The sequence below is a fragment of the Chrysemys picta genome, chromosome 7 (genome assembly GCF_011386835.1).
Source record: "Chrysemys picta bellii isolate R12L10 chromosome 7, ASM1138683v2, whole genome shotgun sequence".
Lineage (NCBI taxonomy): Eukaryota > Metazoa > Chordata > Testudines > Emydidae > Chrysemys > Chrysemys picta.
In genome coordinates, this window is record NC_088797.1 from 88,748,205 (window position 1) to 88,775,360 (window position 27,156).

The window sequence follows — 27,156 nt, forward strand, 5'->3', positions numbered from 1 at the left end:
CACTGTCGGCCGACAGGATACTGGGCTAGATGGACCTTTGGTCTGACCCAGTATGGTCGTTCTTATGTTATGATGTTATTATTTGGGATTATATACAATTTAAAGTCTACACTTGCAGTAACTGAAAAGTCAATTAGCTACCAACATTCTTATTTCCTCCCTTAATTGAAATTTCTCTTTCTGCAGTAATCCCCATTACAGTCCCATTGTCTCTTTACCATGAAGCTGATGCCAGCTGAGGGGGATAGGCTTAATACAGCTATTGTAGGTCTCCCTGTGCCTAGCCATTATTAGTTCCTGATCAACATTATGGGCCTGATTCTCATTTACACCACTGAGATAGTATAAAAGGGCCTTAGGGTATATAAGAATCAGGCTCGGTATGTGGAAGAGTCAGTGGTGATAGAGAAGTTGAAACAAAAACCACCACCATTTTTCCAGCTATCAACCACTTGCCCAACAATGTGATCACATAGCCAGTGCACTCTCAAGATCCAGGAACTTGCTGCAAGCATATCAGTTTATACCCCTTATGGTCTTCAAACTTGCAGCAAGGAGATCAGATGGTTGACACTCTAAAAATAGAGCCTTAAGGACAAATTCAGAGGTCTCAGTGGTGTAAGTAAAACTCCCCTAACACTTCAAGTCACTTAGGGTATGTCGACACTGCAAAGAAAAACCCCCGGTGCAGAGTCTCAGAGCCCAGTTCAATTGGTTTGGGCTTGCGGGTTCAGGCTGCAGGGCTAAAAATAGCAGTGCAGCCATTCAGTCTTGGGCTGGAACCTGGGTTCTGAAACCTGGCAAGTGGGGAAGGTCTTGGATCCCAGGCTCCAGCCTGAGCAGGTACACCCACGCTGCTATTTTTAGTTCCACAGCCCGAGGCCCTATTGAGTTGGGCTCTGAGACTCAGCACCGTGGGTTTTTCTTTGCAGTGTAGACATACGTTTAGACTCCCTTACATATAATCAGAGGAGGTGTATGTTAGCGAAAATTACATGAGAGCAGGAAAGCGAAACTAGTCTCATCATGCTTTAACTTTCTTCTGGCTCTTTGGTATGTAAACTAAATCAGATGATATTCTCTACATGTTGACAGAGTGGTTGTGTCAGGTCTAAGGGATGATTCACATTGAGAATTTTGGAAATTCTCCCACAATTGCTCTAGCATTGAGGCAGCTCCAATGGGGCTGGCACCCAGGTAAATACTAGTATAGAGTAGTTACTTGTCTTTTTACCACCGTGTCTAGATTTGTTCAGAGTTGGAGGACACAGTGAGGTGATAAAAATAACCAAGCCCTATCTATATTAGCCCTCATATTATTTATTGCTAGCACCAGTGGAACTGCATCAATGATAGAACAGCAGCATGAGAGTCTCAAAAACTTAACAGTGTAGAAGCAACCTAAGTGAACCTAAATGAGCAAAGGTCTGACAGTAAGGGGATTTATATTTCATTACCTTACCCATCACCTCTGAATTTGGCTCTTAACATGATGAATCACCATGCCAGCCTAAATTCAAGATTCCTCTCTATTCTAGCCAGCAAGAGCCAGACTGCTAAAAATGGGTACCTATAAAAATAAATAATAGATTTTCACTGTTATGATGAAGATGAAAATGTCAAAATGAATACATTCAGCTGGTGAATCCAAATTAAGCTGTAAATCTTAACACTGTCTGAAATGTCTTGAGTAACTTGAGCTATTAAAGCCTTTAACAGCAACAAGGGCAGATTATTGGACTAATTTAAAACAAGAAATGCATTGTAAGATACTCTGACTGAAAGGGAGTTTAGTGACAAAAATCACTGTAAAGAAGATAGCTCATTTTTAAGGTCTGGGATTCAAGAGAACAACAGTGATTAGCATAAACACAACACCTTTTCAGCACGACTGCTAGCTTCTGACTCAAATATAAAAGAATTGGGAACCAGACACTTCTGCAGAGGTTGTAAATTACAAATGAAGAGCAGGGTTAAGTTTAAGTTATTTCAAGTCCAAGAAAACTTTTATGCTAACACTGAACTCATTTACAAAAGACAATGTTGCAGGTGCATTCCTGTATGAACTTAGCTAGCAAGCTCAAACGGAATGTAAGTGATTCGCTCCATCGCACTTTATTAACAAAGTGTAAGGATTTAAACCACATAATGTTAAGACAGCTACAATAGAGTAATCCAATAAAAACAGATAAATGTCTTTGGGTACTGAAGGTATTACATACAAATCACCAAAGGACACTGTGTTCCAAAACCTCTTCCCACTTGAGACAGAGGGAAGATTTAAAAAAGCAACCAGTCTTGTATGAGGATGTTCTGATGTAAGGTACTGGACTGGATTGACAAGAAATGTACGTGAGCTACAACTGTTTGTAATAGATGATCCTTCTAACTTAATTAGTCACTATATAGCCAGCTGCCTGGAGTCAACAAAGCTGCCAAGAATTTCATCTGTGCCAGAGGGGAAAGAGAAACTGGCACCCCCACATCCTTTACCTCTTCCCCAAAAAACTCTTTTTATTATTTGCCTTTATTTGCTATTGCTGCAATTACATTTTTTTGGCTCTAGACTTGGAAATCATCTATCGCTTTTGTTCCTGCAAGTGTAAAATTCTGAATTCCTCCTCTTCTCCCCACCTCCCAAAGTCCTTGGAGATAAAAAGGGTGGTTATGAATCTGGTTAACAACCATAAAAACAGCCTGGCAGGAGTGTTACCCCTAGAATCTGGACATAAACATGTCCCTCTCTATCAGGTTAAGAGTTTTTTTTCTTTATCCAGTGAAGAAACAATCAAATTCTGACAAAAAATCAGGTCCCTCCAGTTCATCTCTTAGCATCCTTGGCTATTGTTAGCTACATAATCAAAACTAGTTACAGAAAACGTTACAGCAAATTGGAAAATATGACATTAGGAGGTGGTATTTTCTGCTAGTCATACACCCAAACTTTATGTATCTATAAGTTATTATTCTTGAACCAAAAACTTTCAAATAAAATTACAAACATACAGACCTTTAAAAAAAAGTGTTACCAGAACATCCAACTCCAAATGGAACTCTGTCCTCATATCCCTACTCACATTCTACCTCAAGGCTAGAGGTCCTCACACACAACTTAAATTCTCCCTAAATGGATGCCAATAGTTTGCTCTTTAAGGCTACATCTACACTAGCATATTTGAGGAAGTCTTCCTCCACTGCACTACCGTCAGTGTAGCTCTGCCACTACTACTGTAGACAGGGCTCTCCACATGGAGAATTTCCCAAGCTTCTACTGTTTACTTTTAACTATACATTCTATTTGTGCTTTAAAGAGAAATTTATTCTCAAATGTGGCTACATCTCAATGAAGATGTGTGTCTGGGAATTTTCTTAGTTTTCATTAATGTGGAGAAAAAAGGGTGGGTTTATACTTATACAATTCTAAAACCAGGGTCCGGATTTAGCTTGCAGCTTTACTGAAGCCTGCATTTTATCAATGGTGCTTGAATATGCCAAGCTTTGCACGTTACGCTCATGGAACTCAAATTCTGTGAAAACTCAAATACAGTCCACGGAGAAGTCTCAAAGGAAGTTTGTACCCGGCATGAGCAGGACCCCACTTGGGATATCAGGGAAGTATGAGCTTTGCAAAACCATTGGAGAATGTGGCTGACATGAACATATTTCAGGCCTCAGTGGCCTCTACCAGCATAGTTCTAAAATACTTGCGTGATGGGGTGTCCGCCCCACACTGGCTGGTAAGGGGTTAATACAACTGGGGAGGCCATATGAAAAGCAGCCAATAGGAGAGGATCTGTGAGGAGCGGCCAATCAGGACCTGGCAGGTCCATAAAAAAGAGCCTCTGGGCAGAGCAGGGTCAGTAGCTGCCTAGAGCTTGAGGAGGGAGGACTGTCTGGAGTAGGTTGCAACCCTGTAGCACCTTGGACAGAGTTGTGTAGTCAGAAGCCTGGTCAGAAGAGAAGGAGCTCTGGATGGGCTGCTGAGACTGATGAGAGTGTTGTGCTCATGGGGAAGTGGCCCAGGGAAACGCAGTGATAGCAGTGGGCAGGCCTGGGAAACACCCTCCTCCCCACTGGGGAAGTGGTAGGACAATTGACTGCAGTCACCACTGGAGAGGTGGCTGGACTAGGAGCTAAACTCCCTCGAAAGGAAGGGAAATACAGATAGTGACATGGCCAGGGGGCTGAGCCACGAAGAGGACGTTGCAGTTTCAGACGCCGTGAGAGAGGTTACAATTGGATTGCGGAGAAGGAATGATGGTGTACAGACTGTGGATGGGAGTGTCAGCCTTGAGCTAATCCCCAGAATGACCAGGAGGAGGTGCCAGTCTGGTGGCGTGCTCTGTGACAACTTGAATTATGATTTATTGACTCATTAAGTAGATTTCCGTGTTTATTTTTTAACCTTTGATTAATATACAATTTAAAGGAAGGCAAACTGACAAATTAACCCTGATATGCATACAGTAATAATCAGGTTGCTTCTTTCATAATATCCAGAACATGACAGACGTAGAAGTTACCACTAACAATATAAAACATAATGGCGTAAATTGTCAGCTGCACCAGAACAGGGGCCAAATCGGCCCCTGAAGCAAGTTAGAGGAACCCAGTGGTTGCTTTAGTTTTCATTGGCCTTGAATGCCACCTAAGGGCCATTATACCAGAAAGAACTGCTTGAATAAACTGTGCTTTGGCTCCTCAAAATACCCTAGTTCTTCCAACACATCCCCTATGCTGGGTGCAGGAGGCACTGATGTAGGGTTGGCCATGCTGGATTTATGCCAACTGAGGATTCCTTCATACCAGTGGAATCCTTTTAGAGCAGCTTTAAGGAGCAGCGTAAAGGGATCTTAAGGTTGGTCAGAATCTGGTCCAGTATTTCTTAATATTTTGCATCACAAAATGGATTAACAAAATTAAGAAATAAATGGCAGTTCTGACGCTAAGAGGAAGTAATTCTACAACTGTCAAGCCTACTAACCACAGAAGCAGAAGTCTTTCATTAGTTCCCGTTTTGGTTAATTGCTATGTTCACAAACTAATTAATAAAAAAGGAGCTCTATCAATCTCTATAGAAGCAGACATGAAACTCTAACACTACTGTAATTTAACACTCCATACTTTCATTATCATTTTAAAGATGTCCTTTCAGTTTAGGTGTTTTATTCCAACGTCTCCTTCCCTGAATTAACTACTGCAGGGACTGCAACCTTTTCCCCCTACAAATTTTGAGTCTAATTCCCATATTTTTCTCATAAAATCATAATAAAATGATAAACTTCCCAATCATACTGCACAATTAATCCAAGGTCAAGTCAACTGTTGGATATAAGTCTTCAGTGTTTGTTCAGGTTAAACATGTGGGGGCTTTCGCCAGAAAGCGTGGTTTTTTTAAATTAATGTTAAGTATTTCTACACCCACTATTGCAATGCACTCATTTTAAAATGTGTAAAGCAGCCTTTCATTATACACACAGCCAGATCTTGATCACTAGACCTATGCATTCTTTGACTCCTTACTGCTGGTAATTTGTTGATCATCTGAAGTCAATGTGGCTCTTAGGGCCTCAATAGGTTTTAGAGGGTCAGGTGCTTTTCTTCAGGAGTCGTAGCATATTCATTTTATGGTAAGCCCAGTCTGTGCCAGCCCACTGCTTAGATCTATAATTTCAGAGCAAAATATGAAATGGCTGTTTTTTTTTTTACTCCAGCCTGTGATGTATTCAGCTATCAAGCATTATTTAACTACTGAGATATATTTTGGACAAGTAAAAGTCAATGGAAATATGTATCAGCACTGAAATGATTCATTCTACAAGTTTATTCACATTTTAGACTTCATTTCACAATGCAAAGCACTATGGATACACGCATCAGAAAGTCTTAAAATTTCTCTTTTTTCCGCCTGAAAGCCACTAACCTCTCCTTCTTGAAAATGTTTCCTGAGTTGCTTCAGCATGAGAGTGAGCTTCTTTGACTGCACTCCACTATAGGCCAGCAGCATGCCACCAAACTGACGCTCGGTGATCCGCCCATTCACAGGGTCATGCCGTTCAAACTGGAAGAGAAAGAAGATTAAAACAAAACACTAATATTAAAGCAATTCTGCTTTAATAGGAAGCTGATATTTTATTCAGGAGGTGCACAACATTTACTGTAATGCTAAGCTAAGTGTGGTTGACAGTATTTCCAGAAGCAGCTCTAACTGTGCTCAACATCCCCTCTTCACCAATGTCAGCGATTATTTATTTTACACACGCATCCCAGTACTTGGACACATCCCAGTACTTGGACAACCATTTAGGAATTTCCTTTATCATGACCAACTTGTTCCATATACAGGGGGACAGCATTTGTGGGATTGGTCTCCAACAAGTATTGATTACAACCTAGAATGGACATTTCTAAATGAAAGTAAGCTAGATTTTCACTTAAAGGCAGTTCAGAAATGGTATAAAACGTGCAATCGGAAAATACAAGCCACACACTCCAGGCCACAGAAGTGCAACTGTGTCATGCAGAGAACAAGCCGCTGTCAGTAACCCCTTCTCAGGGCTCAGTCCTGCACAGATCCTTGAATAAAACACAGTAAGCATGACTTAAAAAAAACAACAGTGGGGAGAAACATGGCTGACAAGAGGCTTGGTGGTCACTAAATCAGGAAGGGAAAATCCCCAAACTCTATGTAGGGATTGTCAGTGAGAGAAGACTCGTTCCCTTGCTCTTGATTTCCCCTGACAACTGCCAAGTTTTGGTAAACTCTTCATTCGACAGCCGCCAATCTCTAGCCTCTGAGAGACTTACAAAGATTGTTGGGGGACACTCCCAGCGCAACCTCCCTTCACAAGCCTTTCAGAGGGGGAAAAAAGTTGTTTTTCCATTGAATAGCCTTCTTAATAATCAGGTTAGATGCTAACATCAATCTCTGCTAGTAAAAAGGCTAGAGACTTACTACAGCAAAAATAAATAAATACAAAAACAAGTCACAAATAGTCAAGGATCTAACATGACATTTGCAAATCATCAATCAGTCTGTTTACTCTGCTTATAGGTTATACCTCTTCACCCTCACCCATTGTTAGTGTTGTCCATTTAGATTATAAGCTCTTTGGCCAGGGACTATTACTTCATTTGTGGATAGTGCCTAACACAAGGGGGCCCCAATCTCAGTTGCTCCCTAGGCACGATCATTAAAAAAAAAAAAAGAAAAAAAAGAAATGAAAGCTCACAAAAAGAAGTGAAAGCTCACTATCAACACTAACATCTTGTATCAAGTTTGCCAGAGCAGATATAAGAAAGCCAACAGATACCATCCCTTAACTACCGAGCCCCATAAACAACCGCCCCCATCAAGCTCCTGTCTCCCTACAAGCCGACATAAATAAATAGCCTTGCAACATGACCTCAAGGTCAACAAGCTCAAACTATTTTGGACCAAGGGATGTGTATGAGTGTTCTTTACTTAAACTACCTAACAAGTAGGCAGCTTGTAAACAAGCCATTACAATTTGCATGGTAATGAAAAGAGCTGAGTAAATAATTTATAGTGAATAATTCACTTGATCAATTTCACTGCTTTTCTTCCCCCTGTTCACGAACTGTATGGAGAGATTCAAATTTTATTTGAAATTCGCAAAGTAGTTATTGGTCTGCAGATTGACAGTCAGACATTGGTTGCGAGAACTCAACATTCAAAATTTGAACTGTTTGGATGGAACACATAGGCCATGCACTAGGATTCAGTTTCCTGATTGGGTATGAGAACTTTTGGGTTTCAGATGTGAATGACTCATGGATTATGAATTCCATAGTTTGTTCCCTGTACTGTGTAGTCAAAATTAACTATCATAGCAAAATTTCTGACCTTTGAAGATTAAATTTTTGGAAGGAAATTAAATAACTATGTCTAGTCCCAAGATGCCAAAAATACATATATTTTAAAAAATATACCAATTTGATTGTCAGTCTTTTTCTCTGAGCTTAAATGGTGTGTGCAAAATCTGGGAAGTCATGCAACCTCTTAACTGTAGTTTGCTAAAGAATCCCACTTATTCTGTACCCAAAACACTGAACTCTTTCCTTCTCATTTGCTGTAGGAAAAATCCTATCAAAGTCAGAGGAAAAATACAGTCTTCATTAACATCAGAAGTAAGGAACTTAACCTGTTTCTTTGGTGTTTCTGAGGAATATGGAAAAATGTTACAATACTTTAAGGCATAAATTTCACATCCAATGTAATTTTAAAACCAGCCGCAAGGTTTTCTAGTGGAGATTCTCCGTTTGCCTTTCAATTAACCCCCAAACATGCAAATCAGTATTTTTACTCATGTTCTTTAAAGACCTCAATTTTGCAGGATGTGAGACATTATCTTTTATTAGCACACCTGAAAGGGCTTTAAAATTTTCAAGCTCAGTTTATAATTAGTGACCTTTCTCAGATAAGTTTAAATAAGTGTAATGTACATTATTCATTTCCCCTACCCCACTTTAACAACTTGATGAGGAATTTATTCATTTTCTATCTTCATGCCCTTAACAGGACTAAGAACTGTACCCATACAAGTTTCGTCAGTACCAGCTACATCTGGGTTGTACTTTTTTGCAACTGACCAGGAATGAGAGACTGTACTAGAATATTAGTTGTGATAGTACTTCAGCTCCGAAGGGAAACAAACAACTCCCCCCCACAACCTCTCCTCGGCATTCCTCCACTCTCAAGCTGTCTCACCTCAAGCTTTTTGGTGCCATTTTTTAGTTAGGTTTACCAAAGACCCAAAGTCAGCCTTTCACCAGGAACCACTTAATCATGGGTCCCCAGTAAGAAGTAGTGTATCAGCCAGCAAGGCCATCTTGCTCTATCCCCATTTTAGGAGATGATCCTCAAGTATTTTCATATGCTCAAGGGTAATTACCATATCATGATCACAGATCCCCGCCCCCCCTCTTCCCCCATGCTAGGATCTCCATCTCTCCTTAATGAGATGTCCCTTAGTAGCAGAGACACTACTCAATACTCAAATACACTGGATAGATTAAAGACAAAGCTATAATTTTCACTCAATTTCAATGGATTTATTGGTTCTAAGACAGTCCTATTGAGAGTGAATGACAGCAAGGGTGCATGCAAGAAGTGGGATTACTTTAAAAATATTTGTCAAGTTACACTATCTGAGATGCAAATATAGACACAAACAGTGTCACTTTAAAACGTGTTAGCTGGTTGTGGTCAATTTAGCCTAGACACAGCCCTACAGATTCTTTGGCATTGCAGAGAGCAAAGATTTCTGAGACAGAAAAATCACAGGAGCTTTTACAACTTAATCAACTATCAATGAAATGAGATAAAACAGGATGGAAAAGCACTTATGGAATCAAAGTCTAACCTTCATTGCTGGCATCTAATAAAATTAACACAGTCTTTAAAGTACAAAAATCTCATCAATTCGTAACTGGTGGATCCCAAAGGTATATCAGCATAATTTGATTGCTGGTGCCCATAATCCTGCAAAAATTTGTCAAAAATGAAATAAGTGCAGCATTATGAGTTGAATGACTCAAACAAGAGAAGAGGAGCATTTAGTACAAAAACAATTCCCCCATCCCATTGTGATGCCCCAGCCTGTACCAAACTGTGAGGTTACAACTACAATGGTGGTGTATTGAAGAATGAATCAAGGGTTTTTTACATTTTATTTACAGCATGGTTTTGGATTTTTTTAAAAAAAGCTATCATCCCTTTTGTTTTTTTAATACAAAGACCACGTCAGAGGAATACCTCTTACCTTTAAGAAGTAAAATAATATATTCAAAGGGGAGTGTTGGGAACACAGCTCATCATTATCCCTCATTATGGACCCAAATTTCGTTCCCATTTTTAATTTCTATAAATCATCAGCAATGATCAGTCATAAAACTTTAGATAAAGTTATTCATGTGAAAGAATTAATTCACATTATTTCAGGCTTTTTTATTCTCTTTATGTTCCTTATTTTTGTTTTTCTTCCATACTGTACTTTTAAAATTAATGTCCCTTACCTATTCTGGACAAATTGATTTAATACCTCCACATCCACCAATCAATTACTGTACCTGCAGCAACTCTTACTGCATAAGTTAACAGAAATATTCACCAATACATCTTCATGCTGTCTTTAAATACTAACTAACTGAGTTTCCAAAACGAACAGAATCATTTAAAGCTCGGAATGAGAAAAGTAAGCCCTCACTCTTAGTTTTAATCCACGGAACAATGAAGTGATGTCAAGAAAGTAGTTATTTTTCCAAACTCTCACTCATCTGGTATAAGTTATATTTAAATTACTTATGAAAGGGATATACAGTATACAATATCTAAAAGATATAGAATGAGAAAACGGAAACAAAAGGATAAAGAGAAAAAAAGGAAATAAGTATATACAAATGCCTGAGATCTGTTGCTAATCACAACTGATCATACATGGGGGGCAAAAAATCCTTCCCGACCATTACAGGTGACCAATGAATGCCATGAAGCATGAGGCTTTGATTGTAGTCATTATCTTAATGCAGAGCTGCAACTGTTATGAACAGGTTGAGGGCAATGCTGAGCTACCTCTTTTCTCTATGGCCTGTGAAAGAAGGGAACAAACAGGTGCATTCACTGATTCAGACACTCCAAAGCCAGAAGGGACCACCACAACCAGCCAGCCTGACCCCTCACATGTACAAGGCCATAGAATTTGTCCTAGAAGCTCCATTAAAGCATATAGAATCATACAAACATAGGGCTTGCAGGGACCTTGAGAAGTCATCAAGTCTAGCCCCCTGCACAGTGGCAGGATCAAGGACACCTAGACCATCCCTGACAGGCGTTTGTCCAACCTGTTCCTAAAAACCTCCTATGATTCCACAATCTCCCTTGGAAGCCTATTCCAAAGCTTAACTATCCTTATAGTTAGAAAGATTTTCCTAATATTTAACCTAAATCTCCCTTGCTGCAGATTAATCCTATTACTTCCTGTCCTATCTTCAGTGGATAAGGAGACCAATTGATCACAATCCTCTTTGTAACAAACCTTAACATATTAGTAGACTTATCAGGTTTCCCCTCAGTCTTTTCTCAAGACTAAACAAGCCCAGTTTTTAACCTTTCTTCATAAGTCAGGTTTTCTAAATCTTTTACTATTTTTGTTGCTCTCTAGCCACTCTCTAGTTTATCCATACCTTTCCTAACATTTGGCGCCCATAATTGGACACAGTACTGCAGCTGATGCCTTACCAGTGCCAAGTAGAGCAGGACAATTACCACCCATGTCTTACATTCAACACTCCCGTTAATACACCCGAAAACAACATTAGCCTTTTTTGCAGCTCCATCACATTATTGGCCTATATTCAATTTTTGATCCTCTATAATCAGCAGATCGTTTTCAGCAGTACCATCACCTAACCAGTTATTTCCCATTTTGTAGTTTTGCATTGGATTTTTGCTTCCTAAGTGAAGTACTTTGCACTTTTCTTTACTGAATTTCATCTTCTTGATTTCACACCAATTCACCAGTATGTCAAGGTTGTTTTGTATTCTAACCCTGATCTCTAATGTGCTTGTAACTCCTCCCAGCTTGGTGTCTGTGACAGTCTATAACCTCATGTTCATCCTTTTTACAAGACTATGATACATTTCATACAAAGTATGCCTTGTGAGGTATCATTTGAAAACTCATAATTTGCTGATCATTATTGTCCTGGAAAAATGTGTGGCAACCTTGTATGGAAAGTTATAAAATTCTACTGCATAAGATACATTTCTAGTCTGGGGAAACAGCTTCAACCTAGGTCCCCAGAGACAAAACACTAGCCAATACCTCAGCCAGGTGTCAATATAATCAAATGGACTGTCACCTGGTGAAGCAGCCATTCTTTGGCAGGAAGAAGCTTGTGACCGAGAAATTTACATCTTGGCAATGGAACAACTGGAGGTTCTTGTGCAAACAGATTTTCTGTCACCTGAACCTCAGCTGGAGATGATTCTGAAAGCAGAGATCTGCTGTCAGAAAGGGGAGCAAACTCCTCATGTTATCTCTTCTCCCTTTCTCTCTGCCCACATCCACAATGCCTGAAGGACAGGGACAAGGATCACTGGACTGGGGGATGGGTCCTGGTTGAAAGGCATCGAACCAGTAAGACTGCAAGAGCATGTGGTGAGAGATACATTTTGCTTTCAATTCACTTAGCTTGTTAATTTAGGTATTAATTTATGTTTTATCTTTTATTTCTTTGTAACCAATTCTGACTTTTATGTTTCATTACTTGTAATCACAAAATCTTTCTGTAGTTAATAAATTTGTTTGATCTAAACCAGTGTGTTTGTACTGAAGTGTTTGGGAACTTCATTTGGGATAACAATATTTGTGCATGTCATTCCTATGAATGAAATGACAGACTTTGAGCTTGTTTTGTCCAGAAGGAAAGAGCTGGGCAGTACAAGACGCTCAATTCTGGGGATAAGCCGGGGACTGGGAATTTGCTGATGGTGCTCTGTAATCTAATTAATGGGTGGCTGGCTGGCTATAGTACTCATACAGTATAACATGGGTGATTTACGTGCTGGAGGCGGTGTATGAGCTGGCCAGGAGTGAGATTACTCCTGTGATTACTCTCACAGTGAAACATGTTGGAGACTTGAGGGGATGCAGCTATTCAACAGGCCAGATTGTACCCTGGGGAAAGTCACAGTGTCATCTGCAAATTTTATAAGCGGACTCTCCACTCCATACTTCAAGTCATTAATGAAAATATTGGATAGTACCAGACTCAGGACTGACACCTGTGGGACCTCACTAGATATGGCCTCCCATTTTGATAAGCGAACCATTCATAACTATTCTTTGAGTACGGCCTTTCAACCAGTTGTGCATCCACCTTACAGTAATTTCATTTCTAGACCACCTTTCCCTAGTTTGCTTATGAGAATGTCATGTGGGACACACTTTTTAGCTAGATTTCTAATCTTGCCTTAAAGATTCCAACCAATGGGAAGTCCACTGCCTGCTCAGGTAAGTTGTCCCAATGTTTGTATTATCCTCACTGCTACAAAACTGCATCTTATTTCAAAGGTTGAATTTGTCTACTTTCAACTTCCAGCAACTGGATCTTGTTATGCTTTTCAGCTAGACTGAAGGATCTCCCACTACCAGATATCTTTTACAAGTGTAAATATCGATAGACAGTAATCAAGTCACCTCTCAACTCTCTTTTTGATAAGATGATTAAGTTGAGTGACTTAAGGCTCATATTGGACGGCTTGTTTTACAGCCCCTGAATCATTGTGCCTTCCTTTGACATCTTTCTAGTATTTCCACATCCTTCTTGAAATGTGGACACTAGAAATGGACACAGTACTCTACTAACAGTCTTACCAATGCTATGTATGGCAGCAAGATCACTTTCCTATTCTGCATGACATTCCTCTTTTTAAATATCCAAGGATTGCATTAGCCCTTTTTGCCATAACATTGCACTGAGAACTCACAGTGAGACAATTATCTACAATGACCCCTAAGTCTTTCTCCAAGTCACTGCTTTTCCAAGACAGTCCTCCCATCCTACATCTGGCTGTATTAAAATACAGTTTGTTGGATTGTGACCATTTAGCTGGCAATTCAGATAGTTAACAGCAACCTTTTCTCCTCGTTATTTACTATCCCACCAGTCTTTTTATCATCAGCAAACTTTACAAGCAGAGAGTTTATATTACCATCTAGATTGCTGATAAAATATTAAATAGCACTGGACCAAGAACCAGTCCCTGCGAGGCCCTACTAGAAACAGCCCTGCTTATTGATGCCTTCCCCTTAACATCTACATTTTGAGATCTGTCAGCGTGCCTGCTTTTAATCCATCTAATGTGTGCCCTGTTACTTACATACAATGCAAGTTTTTTAATCAAAATATCATGTGCTACTTCGTCAAATTCCTTGGAGAAATTTTAACTGTATCCAACACGGTTGCCTTTATCAACTAGACCTAGAATATTGTCAGAAAAAGAAAATAGGTTTGCTTGACAAGACCTACATTCTATGAAACACTGATTATGTTTTTAGCTTCTAATTCTTTGTTGATAAGAATCCTGAATTAACTGTCCCATATTTGATAGATATCAGGCTAACCAGTCTATAGTTCCTTGGATCATCCCTTTTACAATGTTGGTTCTACATTAGCAGTTTTCCCAGTTCCTTTGGAATCTCCCCAGCCTTCCATGATTGGTTAAAAATTAACATTAGTGGTTAAAAATGTGTCAATTCTAGCATGAAAAATCCCAGAACAATTGCCTGCTGTGTTCATCAAAATACAAAAGTGCTGGGTTTTTTACCTTCATAACTGGTAAGCTGCATGCATTGTGCACTTAAATTTGAAATTTGTACTTTGTAATTGACATGGGGTAACAAGAAATCCTAGATTACACAGAACACGTCAGAATTCTATTGGTCTGTAAAACAGGAAAGGTCTTCACCATGTATGTGAACCCTTCTAATTCCTGTGGTTGGCTAGTACTGATGCTTCATCATACAGACCCAAGGCTTAAAAGTGAACTGCAAAGGAAAAGTTATTGGGTTTGTGCCTTTTTTGCTTTTGTGGAGTAAGGGTGGCTTGTATGTTATTAAATCTTCCCTCCATCCTCAAAATCGGGTTTCAAGTCTTGTTCTCCCTGCATTTGCTTGATGTCTCTGGAGGAGATGAAAAGGGATTGGTTGGGAGCTCTCAATCCTAGCTAAAGGAACGTGCTAAGTCTATTATGGATTTTCTTCCAATATTGCTTTGGTGTTTGAGGTAAATAGGTAATTTAAGAGCCCAGAGAGTTTTAAACAATTTGAATAAAAATAACTTCCCCTTCTCAATTAAGCAGGTTTCTCTTCCTTCATATCTGTGATGTTATAAATCATGCTAGTTCTCCAATCATTCACAAAGTCTTTCAGGAAAAACAGTGTAGAGAATACCAGAAATTCTAATGCAACCAAAAAGTTTTCTTTAAAGGATTTTTTAATATACGATAAAAGAAAAAAAAGACAAGTTTAATGATTCCCCCCGCCCCCCCAATCAGGAGTCAATCTTTAAGACCTAAAGTGTCATGGGGGCAGGCAGTGTAAGAAGGGGATAGCATCTGGTTAGTTGTGGGAAAGTGCAGTTGTAGTTTATTTCTCTAGTAAGAAAGAACTGACATGGGCACGAGGAAACTGGGGAGGGAGAGCTCTGTGCACTGGGATTGTTGCTTAGGGCCCTAAACTACAAATCCCATTCGTTTTAACGCAAGGGACAAAAACGTACCCAATGCACCTTGAGCTCAAAAGGACTAGCCCTTTGTAAGAGGGTCCGGACTCACCCCTGTGGTGCCTCCTGCTGGTCATCCAGGGAATTAGCTCACCAGCCTCTGGAGCGCCCTCTGCAGGCTGGTGATCTGACTCGTTCTCTCCTTCTCGGCTCCCGTGTCCCTCCCAGGACCCCGGTGCCCTTTGCTTTGGGTGCTGCCCCCTGGCAATACCCACACACGCTAGGTCTCCCCTCCCTGGGGAACCCCCACCCACTATCCCCACCTTGCCTCAGCACTAGGCCACTGCCAGTCACCAACTAGCCCCTGCTCCCTGGGGCAGACTGCAGTATAGGCCACTCATCACTGGCAAGGAGGGTTTGGACCTGCTGCCTTGGCCTAGCCCTAGGCTGCCCTCTGCAACCCCCAGTAGCCCTTGGCCTATTACCAGGCCGCAGCCTGGGGCTATCCAGGCTGGAGCTCCCCAGCTCCTCAGCCTTTCCCCAGCCCTGCTCCACTACAGGTACCCTGCATCTAGCTCCCTGCAGCCAGGCCCTTCTCTCCCTCAAGAGAGACTCTTGAGTGCCTGGCTCCCTGCCTCTTATATAGGGCCAGCTGGGGCCTGATTGGGGCGTGGCTCAGCTGTGGCTACTTCCCCAATCAGCCCAGTAGCTTTTCCCTTTGCCCCAGCCCTCTGCCAGGGCTGTTTTAAACCCCTCAGGCAGGAGCGGGGTATCCACACCGCTACACCCTTAAAAAACTCAGGCTGGGTCTACACTACCCGCCTGAATCGGCGGGTAGAAATCGACCTCTCGGGGATTGATTTATCGCGTCCCGTTGGGATGCGACAATCGATCCCCGAATCGACGCTCTTACTCCACCAGCGAAGGTGGGAGTAAGCGCCGTCGACGGGAAGCCGCAGAGGTCGATTTTGCCACCGTCCCTACAGCGGGGTAAGTCGGCTGCGATACGTCGAATTCAGCTACTCTATTCGCGTAGCTGAATTTGCGTATCTTAAATCGACCCCCCCCGTAGTGTAGATGTAGCCTCAATCTTTAGAAAAATGTTGCCAAAGGAACTAAAAAACATGATTGATGGCCTGCTATTCTGGATTGCCATGTTGGTTAGTTTTCCACCTTTTGAAAAATGTCAAATGTTTAGATGCTGTGCGTCTTTGTTCTGAAATCGGTTCCTTCTGACATTTCATGACTAACAACATATTTCAAGTATCAGAGGGGTAGCTGTGTTAGTCTGAATCTGTAAAAAGCAACAGAGGGTCCTGTGGCACCTTTAAGACTAACAGAAGTAGTCTTAAAGGTGCCACAGGACCCTCTGTAACATATTTCAAGTTATAAATCAAGACTTGGGACCCATTTATTTGTCCTGTCATACACTCAACATTTAAAATGCAAATAATTATTTTATAATGGAAGCTGCAACATGTAGCATGAAATATGTTAGAGAAGTGCAGTACTAATCATTACCTCCAGAACAGTTTTCAGTATTAACCACTTGGTGAAAGCAGTGGCTAGTGTACATATCCATTAATAAGACTACAAGAAATCGTACATATCGTTCTAAGTGCCTCTCCCCCAAACCAAGGTGTGTGGGGCACTGTAAAAATAAAGACAAACACTTAAAATATGATAGACACATTATTGTGACAATTAGTAAATGTCAATTCATTGTGTGATAGGAAATACAAACCTCCTCTGTCCAAAAGGTTAAGCAAAGCTAGGCATAATGTCACATTTTTGAACCCTGAGCAGCATCACTTCATTGTTCAAACATCAATATTGATTAACAAGGCCCATGCTATTATTAAGAAGAATTTAACTATACATTATATTCGTATGTGATGAAGATTTTCCATTATATTAATGCAGACTCCATGAGGTGACTTGTTTTTTTAAATACCACACATAGAAGGGGGAAGAGTTAATGGAGATCTAGATTTTCAGCAGTTGTACTGGAATGGAAAGGACCAGAAATGTGGTCAGGGGAATTCTGCTCCATTCCCTCCATCTCAGAAGCAGATTGTATTTATGCATTTTGAGCCTTCTGGTTTACAGTTTACCTCGTCAGGGGTATGTGACAGTGAAAGCCAGCCAGCAAGCCAGACTTTACAGAAGATTCTAAGGCACCATTACTCTTTACTTAGTAGCATGAGACATGCGGAGATCTATACTAAATAATAAAGACACATATGCATTTCCCTGCCTCAAAGTCCTCACGACTCTGGAGTTTTGTGCTTGGGCAGAGCCCTCTGGGGCATCCAGGATCCTTCCCTTGCAGCTCATAAATTCTCCTCAGAGCCACGGAACCTCTCCAGTTTAGCTTGCATTCTCTGACATTGGCTGGTCCTGCCGTCAAAGCTGGACACTTCCAGGCCCATTGAAACCATGCCTGTCTCTTCCCCTTTCACAGTCTACATGTTTTTATGAAGTCTGATATGAAAGGTAGATTAATCTTCAAAATCTGACCTACTGGTAATTTCCCCATCTGACAATTAAAAAGCATAGTTCCTCCCACGAATCTGACTGGTAGAAAAAACTGTCAGCTATGTGGTAATAAATTAGGAAGCCTAAAGAAGAAAACATGAAATTTCATTCCATGTTGAAGTCAACTATTGTATGCAGGAAGAGGCAATATAGGATGAGGGAAACCAGTAGGTACGTGGAAATTTTCTGTTTTCTCACATACCTTTTCTCAGCTCAAACTCTTGTAGCAAGACAATTGGAGGAATTGACCAGAGAACTTTGGGTCCTTCTCTCTTTACTTCCAGGTTTAATTGTTTTTTTGCTTGCCACAGTTTGTATGTGAAAAATCAAATCACTCCTCTGAAATTATACAAACTAAATCAATTCAAAAAACAATAAAATGAAAAATCTCTCTTTCAGAGCACTGGAGATACCTAAATATGAACACCGAGATTATGAATACTGTTTCTTCTTCTCTTCTGCTGCCACCAGCTGTAACACTTCCTCTTGCCAGGAAATAAGAAAGCTCTAATGGCTATATAACCATCTGTCACAGACAGCAGGATACATTCCTTTGGGATCTTACTCACTCTTAAACAGTGGGGGAGGTGAAGAGTACAAATTATACCTTAGATTTAAGTCTTCTAGATAGTTTATATACTGAATACACAGGCCCAGACTACTGTATTTCAGGCATCAGAAAAACTGGGGAAATACGGAATAATCCTTTAATTCACATACAACCAAGAGGTGTGGGTGGGAATGTGTTTCTCTACAATTATACCTAAGTAAATATGGACTTGAATTTTTTTAAAATTAAGACAATTAACTGCCATTTAAAGTTCAAAGTAAATGGGGCAAAATATGTTGCTTTGATTGTGATACATGCAAGCACTGCATAAAAGCATTTTAATCTTAAGTAAAATTTGCTAGTTGTCTGTCTATTTTCCCCTCAGGATAGTCCTCCTTCAGGAAGGCTCAAATACTATGAGTTTCCTCAAGGGAAGGTTCTTCATTTCAGCCACCTCTCTTCCTTTTTAACTATACCTTAACAACAGTGTTCAAGAGATCAAGAACAATGCATCTTCATTGGTTCTTCTACATCACTGAAACCCAAACAGATTGAACTTCTTGGCGATAAAGCACACAAAAAGAGCCAGCATTTGCTGGGGAAGGAGGCTGGTGAGCTAACAGTCAGGAAGTGGTACAACAATATTCTGTTAAAACTTAATATTTTCTTAGTCTCTAAGCTTGGAAAAAATTTATTTCCACATGGATTTTGTCCTTCTCCAACTAACTGAATTTTTGACCTATATTATGGAATGGCACTTTTGTTTTGTATTAAAAAAAAAAAGAGAGAAAGATTTACATTAGTTTACTTTCTTTTTTTACGTACTAGCATTGTAAACATGGTCAAAAATGTCAGCAGACTTCTGGATATAGGATTTGTTAACTTATGCTTCTCTTAAGCAAACAGAAAAGAAGCAGCACAGAACGCTGCTAAGTGTACATAAACAGTGATTACTGCTTTTAATATTTCTCATTTCCAAGTTGGTGGATTTTTGAAATATAGACCTTTAGAATCCAGAACCATTTAAATGATTTGGGTCTAAGATTTATTCTGTGTTCCATTAAGTGACCTGGTAATTCTTCTTACCCATAGGAAATGAGAGATGTTACAAAAAAACAAAAAACAAAAACAAACAAACAAACAAGAATATAAACCTTGGTTCCTCTGAAAGAGATACTGTAGAAAGAGACACAGTCATCTGAGTGGCTCACGGATCTTACTCCATTAACACCAACTAGATATGGCCATTCAGAGGGTAAATATTTAAACCAAAATGATCTTCACCAAAAGAATGAAGAACCTAAAAACCTGCATAAAGGAAGCAGCAAACACACATACCGTTGTAATGTAACATAGCATGATGCAAACGGACATCTTGGATTTTTTTTAAGACAACACACACCCACACAAAAGATGCCTCTTCCAAGGTGTTTGCTGATTACCTGCCAACTTCAATTCCATAAAAATAGCTAAATATAAAATATGTTTTGCAGCAGGGGAACCCAAGCAGCAATTGCCTTCAGCCAGCATGTTCCAAGAATCCCATATTGGCTGAAGCAGTGACTCAGGATAATACATGTTCATAGAAGACAGATTTACACGCACCCTTTTATTCTGAGTTAACACTACCAGATTCCTCTATCCACCATCAATTGCTGCACTTTGATTACAGATTACCTCCTACAAGACAACACCAATTTTCTCCCACCACAGGCAAATTACATAAACATGTTCAGCTGTTCCAATGAAAAATATCAAAAATGCTTAGTTACTCTTGGCTCCAGAGAGGTTCTATCCTGCCAATATACATTTTTTTGCCTTTTTAAATAAAGCATTTTGAGATCAGAAGCATCATATCAGAAGTATTATTTAGATTGATGATTTCTATTCAGAAGCATGAATAATTTCCTATCCCCAGTGATATACAATAAGAAGATCAGAATCTGATATGAAGAAACACTTGCCCAACTCATATCACAACAGACTGTAAAAAAGCAGTTTGTCCAAATAGAGCTTTAGATGCTCTGTTTAAAGAGAGACAGAGTGGACTTCCCAAAGGTTCTAAGCTCAACACAGCAGGGTGGGTTTGACAGACAGCTGATTTAATTTATTTTCATTGCTGTCAATACAAAAAGGAGGGGAAAAAGAAAGAACTCAAGCAATGTTACTATGAGACAGACTTGGAATGCTATCAAAATGGCAGTTGACTTCAGTGCTACACTGATCAATAGCAGCTAAGAAAAGAAATGCAATGCAGAGTGAAGAAACAAAATTCCTTAAGACATCCATGGGATTGTCACTAGGCAATGGGCTTCCCAAGCTGTCACTTTTCATACTGTATCAGAGGGCATAAATGAAGTATTTTTCAGTGTTTCCAATGACATAATGATGTCACAACAGGACATTACAGATCACTACACATCTGAATGTAAATTTAAAAACAATTTTTCATTAAATATTTAGGAGGCCCCATTACCAACCATAGCATCTGAGTGCTCCTTAACAAAATGTAAAGACAGCCAGACTCTCCAGTTTGCTCAGGCCACTGTGTGCTTAATACACAAAACTGGCTGGAAACAACCAGTGGAGAAGTTCCTCTGTCCATGAGAGCTTTGTTAGTACATGCTGCTAGCTTCCCTAGCCTCCCTTACACGTTGGGAATGGGACTTGGCAGGAGGCATTTTGGAGTGGAACTAAGCCCTGTCCTCCAGTGATGCAAAGAACGTCTGTCCCTATACAGCCCTAATTTGCACCAGAGCCAGGCAGCCCTGCATTAGGGGGCTGCAATTAGCTCCCCTAAGTCCGTTCCCCCCTCCCCGTTTTTCACTGTGTCAAGGGCAACTTGGAGTGGAGAATGAAGACCATAGTATTTACCCAAAATAGAGAGCACATTCTCTGCACACTCCACCTTTATTCTCAATAGAATTGGGCTGTACTAACAAGGGAAAAATTTCCAGAGGGATACCAGCATCTGGATAAGTATAAGACAACCAGTGGAGAGATCCACTCTGTGCGAGTGCCTTCACTAGGAAAAAGGCTGTTTTAACATGAGGTGACTATTATGAGGTAAACTCCTATTGAAGACAAGTCAAGTAGACAGGTTGAGGTAAAGATTATGGGGAAGCTGGGCGTTTACCTCAGCCTGCTAACATGTTAGAACTACAAGCTACCGTGTCTTTATTAGGCATTTCCCTCCTGTTAGTTACCAGGAATTGGCTCACACAAAGACATACCTTTTCTCCCCTAGTGAAAACAAGGCCTGAGCAATAGCCTGAGGAAGCAAATTCCTAACAGGACGAGGAGACACTGAGGGGGCCCTTTCCCTGGCTCCAGGGAGCTCAGCTCTGGGGACCAATAGCTGAAGCTTCCCCACAAATAGCAAATGCTGCAACAGGACAGTCATAACTAGGCTCAGTTTTATATTAAAACTGGAGTCTATTTTCCACTGTCCTGCCAGATCCCTACTGAACAGCAGCAGCGTTCTTCCCTCTTCACCACAAAATTAAAAATGAGGTGCATAGCTGCTACAGCAGGCTTTGCACAGAATTTTTTTTGCGTCCATTTTCTAAGCCATCAAACAACTGTGTGAAAAATAGGCCTTCCTATAATCCCCGTTCTAAATATACATTTTCCTACATAAGTCAAAAAAGCAAGTCTTCCAATATCAGTAGTTGTAGTAACAAAAGTAGGGTAAACATGTTACTATTGTTACATAAATGAAGGTTTCTTTATCCCATATTGGTTAGGACAGTATATTTTTTTATGTAGGGAACATTCTCACATATATTATCATAATGTAGCCAATGCTGAGAATAAGCAATTTCTCCTCTGACATTAAGTTAAAAATAGACTTCTGTCACACAAACAGCAAGATGCCAAAGGAATCATGCCTTAGAGATTCGAAACATCATTTCCATAAAGATGGCTACTAACTATAGCTATATCTGGAACAGGGAGTCCCAGTCAGATCCTGTCTCAAGAATGCAAGTTCTGTGAACAAAGTTACCATATACAGTTGAGTAGAGTCAGGGCTCTCTACATTCAAGGATGTCTCAAGGCCAAGCTTGAATCTAAACTGGTTGTTAGATCATATAGTCGTTCAAGAGTGGGGAATTCAGTTAAAGCTGTTACATAAACATCCACACAAATCATATTTAATATAACTTGAAGCTATTCTATAAAACATCACAATGCTGGTTAGAGGAAGCTGCTAATGGAACTAGGAATTGGGTCTGCCCAGAACCCCTCTTTCCACCAATATCTCTAAGAACCTCTGAGTTACTTGATGAGTTCCTGACTTACCTCCCCTCAGCTTGTTCATTCAAAATAATTTCTGTTCCCCAAACAAATGTATCTACTGTGAGCACAAGGGACTCCTTTGCAATAATTCCACTAGCAGTTATGGTAGTGAAAATTAATAGATACATTATTTAAGTATATTGGAAGCAGGAAGCTTGCCAGAGAACTGATGCCCACTGGACAACCAGGGAGCAATTAATGAGGATAAGGGAAGCGGAAAAATTTCTTTGCATCTGCCTTCACCACAAAAGATGCTAGGGAGATACCTACCCCAGACTTAGGGTGAAATTCTGACTCTGCTGCAGTCAGTGAGTTTTACTATTAATTTCAATGGGGTGCGCGCGTGTGTGTGTGTGATTTTGCTCTTACTCTTTTCAGTTGATAAAGATGAAATATTGTCTGAGATGGAGGCGTCCCAAAAGAGTGTGCTGGAACAAACTGATACTTTAAAGAGCAACACACCACCATGATCAGATGGCTATAGCCAAGAGTTCTGAAGGAATTTAAGAATGAAGTGCTGAGCTACTAACAAAAATACACAATCTATACAAAAATGCAATGAAATCAAGAGCAAGGGGCCACCATTCAATTAAACTGAAAGGCAACAAATTTAAAAAAAGAAAAGGAAACATCTGCAACACAAGTGCGGAACACACTGCCACGAGGGAGTAATGGAAAGTATAGCTTTCAAATGTTCATATAGAAAATGAGAATTCCACATTTACATTAGAGCTCTAAATCCTCAGGATATAAACCAAGATTTAATCAATGGGGTTATGAAGAAATTTCCTCTGTAGGCAGATTATCCCATAATTCCTCCCTATAGGGTTTCTTATAACTTCTTCTGAAGCATCCGTTACTGGCTACTGTTAGGGACACGATACTGGACTACATGGATCGCTGGTTTGATCCAGTATGGTAATTCCTAAGTAAAATTTCAAACTGTTCTGCCACTCAACTCAAAGCTAGAGAAAATTAATGTAGTCTGGTTCATGGGAGGCCTAGTAATCAGCTACACTCTTGATTTCTTACCACCACTAGGGTACACATGACTGAAACAATAAAAGCTTGTGCGCTATATATATATATTTTTTTTAAACAAAAACTGCAAAGAGAATACAAAAATCTTTCTGCTCCCTCTCTGAAATATTCTAGTTTTATGCACTTCATAGACAGTCTTTTACAAAGTCAATGCTATGGTGTGAAAGAGTCGAGAAAATAATTTTGCTTCATATTGTGGCTTTCATATTGAAGGTATTCAGACACTTTACAAAACAACGAGTTAAGAGATTGGTGGTAGAGCAATTCCTAGGAAAACACAAAAGCTTGTAAGTCACCAGCAATAATTTATGTTCTTGGAAATCAGAACTGGTTTTACTGAAAGGGAGTTTGATGGTCAGGACAGCAGTGTTACTGCTTATTTTTATGAAAAATGTCAAAGGGCTTTTAACTTCCCCATGCAGTCAGAACAGCTTTGCAGAAGTGACCTCTGTTCAATCTCTCTTCTACATGGTGGTCCAGGGGCTATGAACTGAAGAAGTCAGCTCAGTTTCTGGTGCTGAACTCAAATATGTGATTTTCTTAGCCAAGGCCAAGAGTACAACAAACTAAACCATACTGACAAAGTAATGGAGTTGCTAACCATGATAGGATAAAAAGAACAGGAGTACTTATGGCACCTTAGAGACTAACAAATTTATTAGAGCATAAGCTTTCGTGGGCTACTGCCCACTTCTTCGGATGCATATATATGCAGTAGCCCAAGAAAGCTTAAGCTCTAATAAATTTGTTAGTCTCTAAGGTGCCACAAGTACTCCTGTTCTTTTTGTGGATACAGACTAACACGGCTGCTACTCTGAAACCTGTCATGATAGGATACTGTATCATAGAGCCTAATTTCTGCAAGCTGCTGAACTCCCTTGATTCCCAACGAAGTCAGTGAATTCCACACAGTTACATCTATACTTACTACTGTGTCATTTCTCATATGTAAATGCTGTTCTAATGCGAAAGCTACTGAACCAGACCCTTTTTACAACTGCTGCCTGGCTAGCATTCCCCAATTTCCATATTTGTAGATTTGGTTGCACCTCCTTATAAGAAGCATTTCATAGCTGTCTGAAATAAATCTAGTTGTGTTTAGTACAGCTCATTTTTAGCTGGTAGAGACTGTACTAAATTCTAACTATCATTTATGACATCTCCAAATCTGATTAGCTTGCTCTCCATTCAGTCCTTTAAGACCATAATATGTTGCAATGGCATTGAAACTACTATGGACCTCTGTGGGACCCCACTCAGCAACTCCTCCCAGCTTGACACTGAGTCATTAATAATTGATGTCCTGAGCCATCCCCACCTGCGGGAGCTGGTTCTGGGAAGGAAATCTCACAGACTCCTCTTCCTCCCCTACTGATCCTTGTGGAACCCAAGGTCCGGGGTCTCCACATAAAAGATAAATCAACCTTTTACTGGGAAAACCTGAGATCAGAAGGGGAGCATTCTTCAAGATCTACCACTAGTCTACCCACTTCGACCCCCAGCTTGCCCAATCTCTGCTTCCTCCAGCATAGATCCTGAACATGGGGAGTGACGTCAGCAGGTCCAGGGTGGGACTGGACAATCCATGATAGGGCCAGAGGACTTCCCCATTTCATGTGGCAGAGGACAATCCGCATGAACAGTCCTCTCCACGCACAGACCTGTCCTCCCCATAAGCATATATTCAGTTTTCCTCAGTATTGTGTCATCCATGTTGTAGCTCCAGCTAATTCACAACTGCACACTAGGTTTTTGTTATCCAAGCTAAGAGAAAAAGCTCAGAGGCAATATAATAGTAATTAAACAGCCATACCAAATGGTCACATTTCTTCCCTTAAAAAAAAAATCAACTATTTTATTAATTGTCCTACCAACATACCAAGTATTAAAATTCAGCTTATTGCTTTAATTCCCTGGCTCTCATTAGAATAGGCACTGTTTGCCCTTTTCCACCCCTTGGGACCTCTGCTGTCTTAGCAATAATTATCAGCACAGGCACTAGCCCTGCATGTTTCTTTAGCACTCCAGAGTAGAATTAATCAAATCTGGCAGACTGGAATACATTCAAATAGCTACGCGTAATTTAGTCTATTTCTTCCTGATTCTTTCCCAGGACCTCATCCATTCCACTTTTGAATCTGCTGCTGCATTTTTCCTCCCTGTTAAAAATGAAAGTTAATTTAAAGATTTCTATGCTTAATATCCCTCCCACTAACTAAACCATGGTTGGAATACTGTGCACTTTAAAACAACATTTTTAATATTTGTTTTTCCCTCCCCTACAAGGTCCACTGGCATATCTGAATTGACCGAAAATATATCAGAATATTTTTCTGTATCATCACAGATGCCAGCAGCTGCCATCATAGGATGATGATTTAGCATGATTTGGGTGCTGTCTTCACTATCAAATGAAAGCTCTGTAACCAGGTTAGGGGACAACTATGTTATCACTGAGCACTTTGATAATTTACTCATAGCACAGGTGGCCCCTAACTCACTTCCTCATTAACTACCCAGTTCAACTTTAATAGAAAGTAAAACAAAGACAAATACATTATAGATACTTTTGCACTTCACACTTGAAGAGCACATCTACACTAGCTTTGCCTCTGTTAAGAAGAAAGAATAGTAATCTAAAACTTCAGAAATCTGCAGAAGAGCAATTCTCCTCCTGCACACTTGGGAAAGCTCTAGAAGGGAGTGCTTGGTTATAGCTCAATCACTAAACTGGTGAATCTCTTAACTGGCTGATCTGTAAGGCATTCTCTGGTAATCCATCCTGAAAAAATACATTGTACGACCCATTCTCCACTGAAAGTAATTTATGCAAAATCATTTATATACAGGATATTCATAATAAAATAACTATGTTCTGATAAATTAATGTGACCTAAAATATTGCAGGAAAAACATCACAATTTAAATACATACTGTTAAGACTAATAGTGTTCATCAATCCAAAATTTGCATACTAATAAAATATAACCCTTGCCTTACATTTTGAAATAATCTACAAGGGATACCAATGCTTTCATCATTTGAAGTTTCAGTCATCAAAACTTCAGGTGACAAATGATTTAATCACTCAACCAGCAGGTCATCAAGTGCAAGTGTCAAACAGATTTGACGACGAAGAGCCCATCAAATTAATTTGTCATCAAAACTATTTGTAACGTTAGCTGATGTTTCTACTAAAAGGAACAGTGGTGAAATAGTGAATAATGTTGACATTTAAATCATTACGCACTGGCTTTCAGAGTTTTAAACACTATTGACAGACGAGGCAGTTCACAACCCTCAGAATCACTTTTTTAGGCCACCTGCAGATTCAGGAGGACAACAATGTTAACTTTTCTCACAGTTTACTTCATAGCTACCACAACATTAGTGATTTAAAGAATATTAATAGCAATCATCAGGGCTAGAAGTGATTTTTTTTTTAAATGAAAGCTTCAATTCTAGAACATTTGACAACA

At 40.0% G+C, this 27,156-nt stretch overlaps 1 protein-coding gene across 4 annotated transcripts in view; it reads right to left on the minus strand.

Moving 5' to 3' along the window:
- MICU1 (mitochondrial calcium uptake 1) overlaps positions 1-27,156 on the minus strand; it is a 228,532-nt gene that overhangs the window by 28,443 nt on the left and 172,933 nt on the right. For all 4 annotated transcript variants that reach the window (XM_065552023.1, XM_065552022.1, XM_065552021.1 and 1 more), the window contains one exon: positions 5,924-6,061. In XM_065552023.1, coding sequence (XP_065408095.1) covers positions 5,924-6,061 — 138 coding nt within the window. The remainder of the gene's footprint in view (positions 1-5,923; positions 6,062-27,156) is intronic.